The following is a 13912-nucleotide window of genomic DNA, read 5'->3' as shown; positions in this document are numbered from 1 at the left end:
CCGGCGACAGGGTCATGGGCGGCCAAGGCTCATTGATGCACTTGGGGAGCAAAGGCTGGCCTATGTGGTCCGATCCAACAGACAAGCTACTGTAGCTCAAATTGCTCAAAAAGTTAATGCTGTTTCTGATAGAAAGGTGTCCGAAAACACACAGTGCATCACAGTTTGTTGTGTATGGAGCTGCATAGCCTCAGACCAGTCAGGGTGCCCATGCTGACCCCTGTCCACCACCGAAAGTGCCAACAGTGAGCATCAGAACTGGACCACAGAGCAATGGAAGAATGTGGCCTAGTCTTATCAGTAACATTCTGGTTCTGATCAGTAACGCACATGGCACCCGGATGCATATATATGGGAAGAAGGCTAGCCGGCAGAGGCAGTGTGATGCTTAAGGCAATGTTCTTCTGGGAAACCAGGTCCTGCCATCCATGTGGATGTTACTTTGACACGTACCACCGCATTGTTGCAGACATGTACACCCTTTCATGGAATTGGTATTCCTTTAACTGTTTTAATCACAAATCACTGGTCAGAAAATTAGCAAGAATTGCACAAATACTGTAGATAAAGTAACTTAGCACAGAATAGCCTTTCCCAACTTGCAGACAACTTTTTACAGGAAGTAGAGTCAACACTGAAGAAGAGTCAGTGTTGTTCCACTCAATGCGAATGGCTTCAAACAGTTCATGAGTAGCTGGACAATGTATCCCAGTTCATTTGAGTTTAATGTGAGACCAAGTATTCACTATAGAGTTCAAATCTAGACTCTCTCCTGGCCCAAACATTTGACATTGACATCTGATCGTTCCTCTAACAACTTTTCATTTGTGGGAAATATGCCATTCTGCAGTATTTTCCTGTACTGACAGCAAATGCTTCCTAAGTAGTGCATTTGCGTACATTTTTATAATATGCTGACCAATAATTTGTGGTTTAAAACAGTTAAAAGCTTAGTGTTTAGCCATTTTGTGCTAGGCCCTGCCCAGGAGTGTACTGTGAACATCAGTAATGGCTTTGTAATGTAAGAGTCATTCCCAACATGGTCCTTTATTCATTTTATAGGCCAGACTTAAAATGAAACCCTCAGTTTTATACGATTTGTAACCAAAGGACCTTGCTCCATCACTCTATTCACCAGTGGGTTTATTTGCCTAAAGTTATTATAAAGTTTTACAAAACTTAGCAAGATGATCTGTTCCTAAGAGTATAGTTTTTGCATCATCCATTGTGTGAGTCTCAAAGGATTCAGGTCTGTTGCTGTAGGAGAAGCTCTCAGTACAGCTCATCAGACTGATGTCTTTTGTTTTTCATCTGAAAGAGGGGTTTTGAGACCTTGTCATATCAGTTATACAGGCATTCTCCCCATCCTTTCCTCTGAACTGCGAATGCAAGATGGTGAGACGGTTTCTTGAGGTACATTGTCACCAGTATGAATGTGCCATCTGTTACTGCTGCAACAGACCCATGTGCGGAAGCAATAAAAATGATGTTCCTATATATTTCAGTGGTGATCACAATCCTGTTTTCTGATCACACAGATGGAAGGATAAAGCTGTGGGTCTATGGGTTAACAGCTGGAGGATTCATTCTCATATTATTCATAATTGCTCTGGCCTTTCTGTTTTGGTATGTATGCTATCAATTTAACAAACTCATCATTTAATGGAAATACAGAACCTGTTTGAAAACAGTCTGTGATTCTTTATGACAGACATTACACATGTCACCTATTTGCAGTGTTGGGAGTAACGCATTACAAAAGTAATACATTACAGTAACATATTCGTTTTTGCTGTACCACAGTAGTGTAAGGCATTACTAATCAATTTTCAGTAATATTTTACTCGTTACATGTTCAGTGAGGCTTGTATTACAGTTGTATTACAGTGTATCGTCTGCTTCTACTTCTTAAAGGCAACAGACTATGTGAAAGTTTTAAAGCAGTCTTTTAGTGCCAGTTCAGAGCGGTCGCGTCTGTAACATTGTTTTTTCCTCATAATTGCGAACACGAAAACTAAAATAAAATGAATATTTTAAGTTCTATGAAGACTGGAGAGCCAACCCTTCCTCATCCGATTTGCGCAGTGTAATTAACAGAATTACAAAAAATATATTTTGCCTCCTATTTTTTTGTCACGCATGAATGTGTCTTTTCCCTAATATTAAAAATAAAACATAGACTGATATTTGTCTAATGTCTGGAGTCCTTTAAGGAAGTAGCCTATATACGTTTCAATACATGTATTTTCTGAGAATTTTTATTTCAAGTTTTGACTGCAAATGTAATGTCCATAATGCTGGACTTCCCCAATTTTAAATAATTTATCCTCGACTAGTTTTGTGGTGTAGGTCCACGTATTTTATAATGATAACTTCAAATAATACTAATAGCCTAATTTAAAGATAAGGCAGCATTGGATCTGGACGGTAAGGAGAATAACGCTGGAGTTGGAAGAGGTGTGTCGCGATTCTGTAGGTTCGTGGATCTGAGTCGTGTGGCGAATCGCGATTACGGTTTCATATTGCATATCGTTACAGCCCCATAAAGTTAAGTTCTACTTAGTTATTTTGGTGAAAGTAACTCAAAAGTAATACATGAGTAATGTAACGCATTACAATTCTGGGACAGTAATATTGTAAGGTAATGAATTACTTTTAAATAACAGTAACTAGTAATACCTAATGTATTACAGTTTGGAAGTAACTTGCACAACACTGCCTATTTGTTAACTTTATTAGTCTATGCTGTTGCTTCCATCTAGTGGCACTGTGTAGAAATACAATGGAGGGCAGTACTGTATATACATGGAAATTCATTGATCTTTCTTTGTCTCCTCCTCTTTCTAACAGCAGCAAACCATCCAAACAGAGTAAAAGTGCATCTCCGCCATCGAAGCCCTTGACTCTGGCCTATGATGGGGATGTGGACATGTGATCAAGCTCTCGGTGACTGTACATTCAAAGCACAAGCTGCGTACAACATTTTCAAATGTTTATCTTTCCAAGGCACCCTTTGGATTTCCCAAAAAAGAAAAAAACAAGGAAGAGAGAGAGACGAGGAGTAACATACATAACATTTGCAGAATCCACAAAACATTGTATGTGAGACTGCAAGGACAAAGGTTTCGGATCAGTCGTCATTGTGAAAATTGTGACATTTAAAGAGAGGACGAGACACAGCTGACATTCCACGGATCGGAGGACTTTGACATTTTCTTGCCGTGATTTTTCTTACATCATAAAAAAAAAATAAAAAAAAAATAACACAAATTCAAGTTGTGCCGAATCTATTGTATTAGTCGCATTAAAAGCCTAGTTCACCCAAAAATGCAAATTGTCATCATTTACTCGAGCTCATGTTGTACCAAACCTGTATGACTGGTTCATTAACGATTCATTTTCAGGATTCTGAAAAAAAAACTCAACTGAATCAATCAATTCATTGAAAAGAGATTACTTAAAATAACTATTTGTTCATGAAAGTCATTGTGAATGTCAAGCCTCACAGTGAATAATGACTTAAATTGAGCACAATGTTATATTATGACTGAGAAGTCTTGGAACATAGTGTACTTGTATTATTCCATAATAATAATGCTTTCATTATGCTTTTACATCACGTCCGTCCTTTTTGAAGCTTGAAATTCCATTAGCAATAACAACTGGTAGGCCTACATTATTCAAATTTCTTCTTTTGTGTTCCACAGATGAAATTAAGTCATTCAGGTCTGGAACAACTTGAGGGTTTATAAATAATGACAGAATTTTCATTTTTGCTTGAACTATCCCTTTATGGCGATGTGACTTTTTATCAGAGAACGAGAAAAGACTGATGTGTTATGCACTATATTAGTGCTTAGTCATTCTTTAGTTTCCTCTTGATTTATGTTCAAACAGATTTTCTAGTGTTTTTTCATTGTGATGCAAGGACTTTGCTGTAAACCGTTGTGTTCGTGTAGAGCGTCTCTGAACGTGTGTATGATCCGCACAGTAAACTAAAACAGCTCATTTCGACACCCCGAGAGGTTAGGGTGATGATCTGCCCGTGTGCTTCTTCAGCATGCTCCAGTTTGTCCTTTAACCTCCGTCTAGCAGTTGTAAAATTGATGAGGTCTGCTCCAACACCAGCGGGTAATGAACTGTTCCTGTGGCGTGCAGAAAGGCTTTTGAAACTGGCTTCCTGCAATATCCTGTGTTTAGGGGAACTCATTTAGTACAGATACAGTGGACCAATGCGTTTATGTAGTCTGCATGATCATTACACCGGGAGAGGTGCTTCAATGCTATGAATGTTCATCATTTTTTTTAATAAAGTACAGGTGCTGGTTCTGTATTTTAAAAATATCCCTGCTAGTTCTTTTTGCTTTATTGACTGACTTCTTGCTGACATAATTGTCTTGACTATCCGTTTCAAGACCTACAGTGTCAAGGTTCGCTTCGTTCCTTGTACTGCCACGTGGAAAACTTAAATCTCAATAACATAACTTGTGGAACCTCTGCTTAACGTGGTCTTGTTCCACTGAAAGAATGTATTCTGTGTGTGTTACATACAGTGTAAAAACAATTCATTAAGCTATGACAGCACATGTTTTTACATTGCTTTAACCCAAAATGAGTTAAGCCATTTTCAGTTATACAAGATTCAACTCCTTTTATAGTCAGTTTAATTTGATTTAAGTTGAAATAACTTAAACATCCAAGTTGATTGTACTTAAAAAAAAAAATAAGGCAGCAACTTTTTTTTCTTTTCTTTTTTTCGTTTTCGAGTGTTTCTGCTGCCGTACAGTACATGTGATATGTAAGTGCTGGCTGGTTAGTCTACAGAACCGAACCATTCCAGTTCCTGTATGTTTGAGATCCATCCGGATGATCTGCTGCTCAAAAGGCTTTTGGCGTATTTCTAAATCCACTGATGTGAGAAGCTAAAATGTGTATAGCTTATAACAGGTTTATTTATTTATACAAACTCTGGAAATAAAAAAAAAATGGCAATATATATTTATTTTGAATCCCAATTGTGCATATGCATGCTGGATTGATTTTGTCATACACTGGATTATTCCAAAAGTGGCCTTGCATTTTTATGGAAACGTGCTCCTTTAGTGACAAAGTCAACAGTGTGTTTTGTTTGTTTGATTTACTTGGTTTTTATTTGTTGCCCCTTAGAATTGACTTGTTTACATGGCTTCTTCTTATTATTATTCTTCAATTTGCTATTTATGTTCAATTTGCTCTCAGCACTACTGTATATACAGTTGCCTGTAAAACACTGACCTTTAGTTTACATAGTACTTTGTTTTAATTGTGTGTACTTGAAGAGTTGACCGAAAATGCTAATAAATTGTGATACTCTGTGGGAAAAGTCGTCGCTCATATGTTAATTTTGCATCAAAGATTGATGGTGGTTTCAGCTGCTTTGACAGAAATAAGACACCAGACACCAGACACCTTTTGGTCTTTTAAATCATACCTAATATATTAACTAAGCGCACATATAATAAGACAGTCCTAAAACAATTGTCATGCTCTTTTACTGATGGTGAGCTATTTTGTAATACCCATCATAAACAAACAGATGGCGCAAGATGGAAATTTAGATGAAATATGAAAAAACAGTGCAGTCTCATCCCAAGACGTCATTTAACTGACGTCTTGGGACGTCTTTTGACCATACGTCAACATCCACCTTTTTGGGGTACCCTTAAACGTCGGTTAGATGACGTTTAAAAAGAAAACAGAATTTAAAAAGACAGTTATATCAGTGCTTCCACAGAGGTGACTGGTAACGCACAACACTTATACTAGGATTAGTCAGTAGCTTAATAATGCCATTCTGAGAGCTATCCAGTCGACCAATAAATGTGTACTGTACATTAGATTTCTCAATAAAGCATGGAAAGTGTTGACTCTTGCAGAACTAGTCACTTGCACTACACCACTACACAGCAAAATCCGCATACAATCATTATAGGCCACCTGAAGCTTATGTTCGGTGGCCTTTTTAAACTTAACCCACAGTGGGGCTGTGTAGAGTGGCGTACAGTGGGCTTGAAAAAGCCTTCTCTTAACAAAGTCAGAACACATATGAAATTTTCTTGCTAACATGTTAGCTTGAGCATAAAGCATACGACACTGCCTATACATGTCATCATCATCAGACAATTGATCTGTGAGAAAGGGCCCCAGATATTTTGTTTTTTTACAATTACTCAGGGCTTTGCCTGATAAATAAAACACTGGAAAATTGAGGTCTTTATCCCCTTTTGTTCTGCATATCATGACCATACTTTTCTTTGCATTATACTGCACATCTAATTTGAGCCCATAATCAGAACAAATATTCAGCAACTGTTGAAATCCAGCACTACTAGGAGAGACAATAGCCAGATCATCGGCATACATAAAATCCTACCCCTAAACCTACCCCGTCACCTAACTAACGTTAAAGGTAAAGCGTCAGTTGTATGACGGCCCGGGATCGTCAACTAATCGACGTTTAAGGGTACCCTAAAAAAAAGGCGAATGTTGACGTATGGTCAAAAGACTGTTTATGAAGACTTGGGATGAGACTGTGTTAGAAAAACAGAAGAAAAAAATAGAAACAGTCATGTTATTTTACAGATAACATAAGAGAATAAACAACGCATTCTCACCCCAAGGCGTCACCTTTGACCATGCTTCAATATTTGACGCTTTAGGCGCCCTTTAGCGTCAGTTACATGACGCGATCCTACGGCGTCATCTAACTGACGCTATAAAGGAAAAGCGTCAGTTAGATTTAGGACAGGTTTAGGTCTGGGGTGGGGGTAGGGTTACACGCGATCCTAGGGCGTCATCTAACTGACGTTAAAGGGCGCCTAAATCGTCAGATATTGAAGCGTGGTCAAAATGCTTGCCAAATGTAATTGTGCTGAATATCCATCTTTACACAGAACTGAATGTCTTCACCATCAGATAGGCTACTTCCACTCCAGGATGTTGAATCGGTTAAATCTTTTGTTTTATCAGTTTGTATTAGTAAAGCCTGTCATTTCTGTTTAAGGATGAGATGAATTTAAGCAGACTTGTCAGTACCACCTAGGGGACACGTCTGGGTGGTGTGATTCTGTCAGGCTTAATTTTTCCATTAAGCCCTAATAATTCTGCTGAAGATTTCCCATGAATCTTTGTGGGTTCTCTCATTTTAATCATAAATTTCCATTCACCAGTAGCCAAATCGGTTAACAAGTTTGACATGATCAAACTGACTGAGAAGTGAATTGCTTTATCTGTATCTTGTAGCCTAATAAAGAAAATGGTAAGAGGCAGATTAAAGATAGATCACTGAATTTTTTGCCTTGTTCTCTTTCCGTTTGTATTTGGATCTAGATGATGTGATGATGTGGCCCAGCCCAGATTAGTGCATAACCCTCCATCAGTGTTGATTTAAACTGATTGATAAAAACCTCTATTATTTACACAGAATATGTTTTGGCTTTAAGGAATGTCTTAGTGGCATTCAAGCCAATAAAAATGTTTGGTTAACATTTTAGTTTGCAACATATGCATAGTTTAGTCATAATTCTCACTATTAACTATTGCTTATTGCCTATTTACTATTGCTTATTAGTACTATTAACTAACTCCCAGAAGAAGGCATGTAGCCAATATTTGTCTTTATTGTTTTATTAATTTGTCTCACAGCCTTACTTGTTCTCAATTAATTAATGGTCTGCTTGTCTTTATGTGGCCTAGTTGAATAATTTAGTGTTTTGTGGCTTTACCATAGAGTAGGGGAAATCATGTTGTGTGCTGCAATTTTCCTTAGTGAAATTACACCGATGAGCGCTGGAGGGCAGCAATGAGCCGGGCACGTTATACTTTCAGTTATTCATGTCAGGTGGCATGTTGATGACTTGGTGTATGTTATACATGTGTGCAAAAAAAGTAAGAATTTTAAATTTAAAAATAACCTTGATTGATTTATTTATTTGTGTAGATTTATAAAATGAATACTCGGTGGTGAACAGCCTAATACTAAAACAAAATTATTATAGAAAGACATTAGTTTTCATTTAAATTGCTCCCTAGATAAGGGGAAATGGAACATATAATATAATATAATAATAATAATAATATAAATATAATAATAATATAATAATAATAATAATATAAATATAATAATAATATAAATCATATCAAAGGACGTGCGTCTTTAAGCCCTGCGGCTTTAAGGGAGTGGGCGGGGCCTCTTCTAATGGGCGTAGCTGAGTCTGTGTCTGGATTCTGGTTTGGATGTGTGCCACCACGGCCCAGCCAACGTCCCACTGTTCCCACTGGTCCCACTGGCAGTGTGAAAAATATCGGATAGAGGTGAAGGTAAGCTGCTGCACACTTCTGCTTTATCCGTGTTATTATTAGGCCACTAGCCATGTTTCCATCCACTTGTCAATCGAATTATCTGAAATTCGGTTAAAAAACTCATGCGGATAAAGCTGGTGAAAGTGTGTTTCCATCCAACGGCTTTAAAGCAAATCAAAACCTGTGCGTAATGACGTCACATGCTGTTTTGCGATCAAATTGGTATATCGAATTGATTTGAGACATTTTAAGGTGTTTCCATTAATTTTCGCACTTAAGTTTTGTTAAACAAAACGGATCGCGCCATCTACCAAAAAATGATCAATATTTCACAAGTTGAAGGCTAATAATGCTTATGTGCCAGCTGATAGCGACATTTGAATGGGATCATGCGAGGCGGTTGTTGTATTCGCCTCACAACCGCCTCGCTATATATATATTATCCTGCTTATTACATATAAATCAACCAAATAAATAAATCAATAATTTGACACAAAATATTGACTTAAAAACGAGTTTATTGATTTAAAACGAGTATTGCTTCTGCTAAAGAAAATAGTCTGTTCCGTCTCTGAACTGCGTCCATGGCAACGGTGTGTTATACTAGAAGCGCCGCAGTCTGTTAGAAATAACAGACCACATTCTACATTAAAATTCAACCAAGCCACGTAAAAACAAGCAAAACTAACCTAAGAAAACAGCGACTGCGACGCTATAAACATTGCTATGATGCGCACATTCAGTGTCAGTCACCTAAAGTTAGAAATATTGATGGGAGCGAGTCAATGAACCTGTTGATGAGCAATAAATCTCATCATGCTAATCTGAAAGTGATTTACGGGACAATGATATAGCTATGTCTGAGATTACTGTCTGACGCTTAACTAATAGTCTCCATTCATAAACGCAACACATTTTTGTGTGACTTTTTATTCGTGCCATAGATTTGAGATTTTACATATTTCATTGTGATTCATGGTAAGCACAACAATTGAGACTGAACTACTTTACATTCCCTATTATATCTTATTAGTTTTGTCCCATTTTGTTTAATAATTTCAGACTGTGTTAAAGTTGTGTAAACATTTGGCCATCACACATCATGTGTCCTGAGAAATTACACCTGCTTCTGTTCTGTAACCCAACTACTAAAGTTCAATCCATTGTTCTATAGGCTACCATAACCCTCTCAGTTTGATAGGCTATATATAGGCTATATATATATATATATATATATATATATATATATATTACTCAAGACTTTTTTTCAGAAAATGCAAGAACAATCCAAGTGAAAAAATCTACATAAATATAAAAATAAGTTTCAAATACTGTTAAATTCAAGATAATATTAACAGCAGTTAGATACAGATTAGGTAGATTAGGTACAGCAATTGAATTAAGTAGCCTAATCAAATATAAATGAACACTGCATAATCAATCTTCACTGTATAAATGAAATATAGATGAATCCTTATTAAAGTTACTAAATGTATTCAGTCAAGAGCATTTAGTTATTTTTTTGCAGAGTCTGTTTGATTAACATTATGCAGCAGGCATATTAAGCTGCTGTCACTTTAAGACGAAAGCACGAATCCGATATACTGATACTGTCATGAATTTTATTTCTCCACTGTTTACGTTCACTTAAGACATAACCGACTATATTTACTAGGATACACACTCGTGATGTATGTCTCGAGATCGGTCTTGGTCTCGGTCTTGTCACAACCATGACGGTCTTTGGTCTTGGTCTTGTTTTGGTCTCAGACCTCTCAGTCTTGTCTAGGTCTCACTGTCTCAGACCGACATAGTGGTTGGGACTCGGAAGATTTAGCAATACAATACTAAAATATCCACAACGATATCCGCAACGGATTGAAGCGAGCGTCCGAGTGAAGACAGTGCAATGAAATTTATTTTTTGGCTCTAACTTGATTACAATTAAAGACCATTTTAGTCGCTTCTCATTAAGTTGCATATGCGAGTGATTTACTCACCTAAAATAAAATATAAAAAACTTTTGATGTCATTCTAAACCTGTACATTCTGTATAACATTAATGAATATATTTTAAAGTGCTTTCCATTGACTTCAATGTATGGATAAAAAAAAAAAACTTCATATTTATGAATTTGGCAGACACTTTTATCCAAGTGACTTACATTGCATTCAAGGTACACATTGGGTGATTCAGAACCCATTTTATCATTCTAAAACATCAGTTGTGTGTTTCAGCCAATGAAAACCATGGCAGGTCCGTTCAGATCACTTGTGCAAGATTATCCGAGATACCTCAAATCATTCGAGCTCTTTCTGGAGCGCTCATCGGAGCACCAGTGCATGCAGGACTTCATTCATAATACACTACCAGACATACTGGCAAGGTGCTTCACCCTTCTTGATAAATGTCATATTTTATTCATTTAGCCTGTCCTAGCTTTGTAATACAGAATGTGCCAGCAGATTTAACAATGACATGATATAATAATATTATCTTGCCCTTATTATATTCTCTCTCGCTCTCTCTGCAGCATTGGAGGGGGAAGACCTATTCTCAATGTAATAGGAGTAGGGAGTGGAGCAGGTACACATTTAATTATAACTGAATTATTAACATTCTGTTTATATCATTCATATATCAAATGTGAATAACAGAGTTCTCAGTCATTCAGATTCATCTCATTTCCAGGTGAGATTGATCTCGATATGTTCACTCAGCTACACCTTAAACATCCACATGTCAAATTCAACAACGAAGTGGTGGAACCAAGCAGTGACATGCTGCACAAGTATAAAGGTACCAAACATGTTATTGCTGCTCATTAAGGTTAAATCATATTATACTCTTTTATTAACTCTACCAGTAAATGGCTATTTGTGCTGTTTTTCTTTCTTTAATTCTTTCTGTTCAGTTCGGGTATCAACCACTCCAGGTCTTGATCACATTAACTTTGTGTGGAATAAGATGACAGCGTCTGAGTTTGAAAAACACTGGCAAGAGAAAAACTCTGGGGAAAAGATGGACTTCATTCACATGATACAGGTTTTGACTTTTTCATTCATTTTATCGACTTTAATTAAAGTTATATTGATAAGGTCTGTGTATCAAAGATGTTTTGTTATGTTTGTAGAATATTAATATCAATCTGCTTAACAGATGCTGTACTATGTCAAAGATCCAGAGGCCACCGTTTCATTTTTTCGGAATCTTCTAGAAAAAGATGGGAAACTCTTGATCATTCTGGTGTCAGGTACAGTTAGGGTTGGGAATGTAAAATCGATTCTAATTCTGGAATGGGATACTTAAAGTGAGGTATCAGATGCTTGTCAATTCCTGTGTGCAGATTTTAATGTGGTTTTAAACCATTCAAGTGCAAGAGAACTCGGCACACATCCAGAGTGTGCCCTAGGGGTGAAACAGTACACAAAACTGATGGTTCGGTTACCTCAGATTTGAAGTCATTTCTGAACTTCCATTTCTGAACTTTGTTCAGTTGAGGCTATTAATTTTTGTTCATGGTATTCAGCATCAATAGAATGTTTTGTATTAAGACAGAATAAATAATTTTGATATCTATTTTTTTTTTTTTTTCATATTCTGTTGAAGGAAAATAATGACCTTAGTTTTGCTTCTGCTCTTCATAGGCGAGAGTGGATGGGGCAAATTATGGACAACCTTTAAACAACAGCTCTGTAAAACTGAGATCAGCCAGTGTGTCACTACAGGAGATATAAAGACCTTCTTCGATTCTGAGGGCATCCCCTACCGTAACTATGAGCTTCTGTCCCAGATGGACATCACAGAGTGTTTCACTGAGGGAGACCCGGTAGGAGAACTGCTGCTGGATTTCCTTACTGAGGTGATAGAGTTCAGTAAGAATGCTCCTGAAGACCTGAAGAAAGGAGTGCTGGACTTACTGAGACATCCTGACTGCAGTAGAGAGGTGGACGGCAGGATCATTTTCAACAACAATCTGGGAGTATTAGTGGTTGAGCCATAGATATAAAGCAGTAGCTACATATATATATATATATATATATATATATATATATATATATATATATATATATATATATATAAAGCAGTAGCTTTATATCTCACCTCCACAAGGCCTTTGCAGTTAAGATTCAGTCTAATACAGTGGTTCTGAGCCTTTTTTACTCCAAGGCCCCTGATTGTCCTCAACAATATTGAAAGGGCACATGACTTAGTTAGTTACTACAGTTATTTATGATTTACTGGATGAGGATAAGGATTTTACCTCAATTTTAAAATGTCTACCTCCTAAAATGTTTTAGAGCTTGGCTGTGGGAAACTAAAAAAAAATAATAATTATTAAAAATGTCTATCAACAAGTTGTAAGAATTTGTTATTTATATAATTTTTCCAGGTCTAGAAATCACACTTTTAAAAATGAGCATATCTAGGTTTGCAAGTCCAGAGTGGGTGAATTAAAATAAGAAATGTCTTTTCCCCCTTTTCCCAGCTTTCTGTTCCCCCTGCTCGTCTTGTCACAATGGGGGGCAGGGCTTTTAGTCGCTCTGCTCCCCATCTTTGGAATTCCCTCCCTCCAGATCTTCGTACCCTTGACTCATTTAATGTTTTCAAATCCAAACTCAAAACTCTGTTGTTTAGACAATCATATTCCGTCTGACCCATATCACACCAATGCTGTCTTGCCAATTTTATTGTTTTGTTTTAATGTTTTTTTTTTTTTATCTGCGTTGTACAGTGTCCTTGGGTGTCCTGATAAGGCGCTTTAAATAAAATGTATTATTATTATTATTATTATTATTATTTATTTTTTTAACAATGTCTAATTTTAAAAATAATTAACTTGGGGCGTAGTCTGGTTGAGAATCACTGGTTTAATGGAAGTACAAAATATCTGTATTTTCACATTTTATTAAAATAATCTGTTTTTTATACTGATTTTCAACACAGATAATGAGAAAAGTAAGCATATATTTTTAATGCATTCATTAAAATACTGTCTCCTCATTCTAGGCACCTGCTGTTCTAAAGCCTGTTGTAATATTGTATCAATGATATTGATATGGGTGAAAAAACAGGATAAGGAAAACTATAGAGAACAGTGCATAGTTTAGCCTGCATCAACATCAAACAAAGCTGTTTAAATGAAGGCTCTGTAGGTGACTGGCGGTTCATATGCATAAAGAGACCTTGTAGCACAAACTCCAGTATGAGTAACTCTGCTTTGTGAAACTTACATGAGCAGCAAGAAGACCTTTGTATGTTGACTTATTAACTTTATCATGACATAAATGAGATTGTATTGTTTGGTGGCTAGTTGTGTTGTTGTGACCTTATAGATCATATAGGTTTGGAGAGATGTTTAATATCTAACCAGACAGGACAAAGGTTCGAGGTTAAAGATAAATGCACTTCTACTACAAGTATGTTCCCCTTCAAGTGAACTCGCACTGCGTCATCGTTGTGAAACATTGGAGAACGCCCCCAGCGTAGCGCGTCTGAAGCATGAATGAAATCTGTCCAATCCTGATTGGTGCTGCGTCATGGCATAGTAGATGACGGCATAACCGGAAG

General features: G+C 36.8%; 2 protein-coding genes across 3 annotated transcripts in view; both read left to right on the top strand.

The window, feature by feature from the left end:
- The window catches only part of thsd7ba (thrombospondin, type I, domain containing 7Ba), a 209722-nt gene extending 204360 nt beyond the window's left edge, over window positions 1-5362 (top strand). The window contains exons 28-29 of one of the 2 annotated variants that reach the window (XM_089133301.1): window positions 1539-1626; window positions 2854-5362. In XM_089133301.1, the coding sequence (XP_088989427.1) occupies window positions 1539-1626; window positions 2854-2935 (170 nt within the window). In that variant the 3' untranslated portion in view covers window positions 2936-5362. Of the gene's footprint in view, window positions 1-1538; window positions 1627-2850 lie in introns of both variants that reach the window. The other variant, XM_039655480.2, reaches the window with a different exon arrangement.
- A 2869-nt stretch (window positions 5363-8231) lies between these two features.
- Window positions 8232-13643, top strand: hnmt (histamine N-methyltransferase). The gene is made up of 7 exons (XM_039655295.2): window positions 8232-8358; window positions 10579-10727; window positions 10875-10927; window positions 11033-11140; window positions 11256-11386; window positions 11501-11594; window positions 11989-13643. The coding sequence occupies exons 1-7, from the start codon at window positions 8275-8277 to the stop codon at window positions 12342-12344; spliced, it is 975 nt and encodes a 324-aa protein (XP_039511229.2). The 5' UTR covers window positions 8232-8274; the 3' UTR covers window positions 12345-13643.
- Window positions 13644-13912: the final 269 nt, after the last annotated feature.

Source organism: Pimephales promelas, chromosome 7, assembly GCF_988280905.1.
Source record: "Pimephales promelas chromosome 7, fPimPro1.hap1.1, whole genome shotgun sequence".
NCBI classification, from domain to species: domain Eukaryota; kingdom Metazoa; phylum Chordata; class Actinopteri; order Cypriniformes; family Leuciscidae; genus Pimephales; species Pimephales promelas.
The sequence above is the reverse complement of the archived record's forward strand: the minus strand, read 5'-3'. Positions and strand labels throughout refer to the sequence as shown.

Bases quoted from the DNA above. Each gene is read 5' to 3' on its own strand.
- hnmt (XM_039655295.2), top strand. From the start codon at position 8,275: ATGTGTGCCACCACGGCCCAGCCAACGTCCCACTGTTCCCACTGGTCC. The intron at 8,359-10,578 runs GTAAGCTGCTGC...TGTGTGTTTCAG, and splicing joins AATATCGGATAGAGGTGAAG to CCAATGAAAACCATGGCAGG. The intron at 10,728-10,874 runs GTGCTTCACCCT...CTCTCTCTGCAG, and splicing joins CTACCAGACATACTGGCAAG to CATTGGAGGGGGAAGACCTA.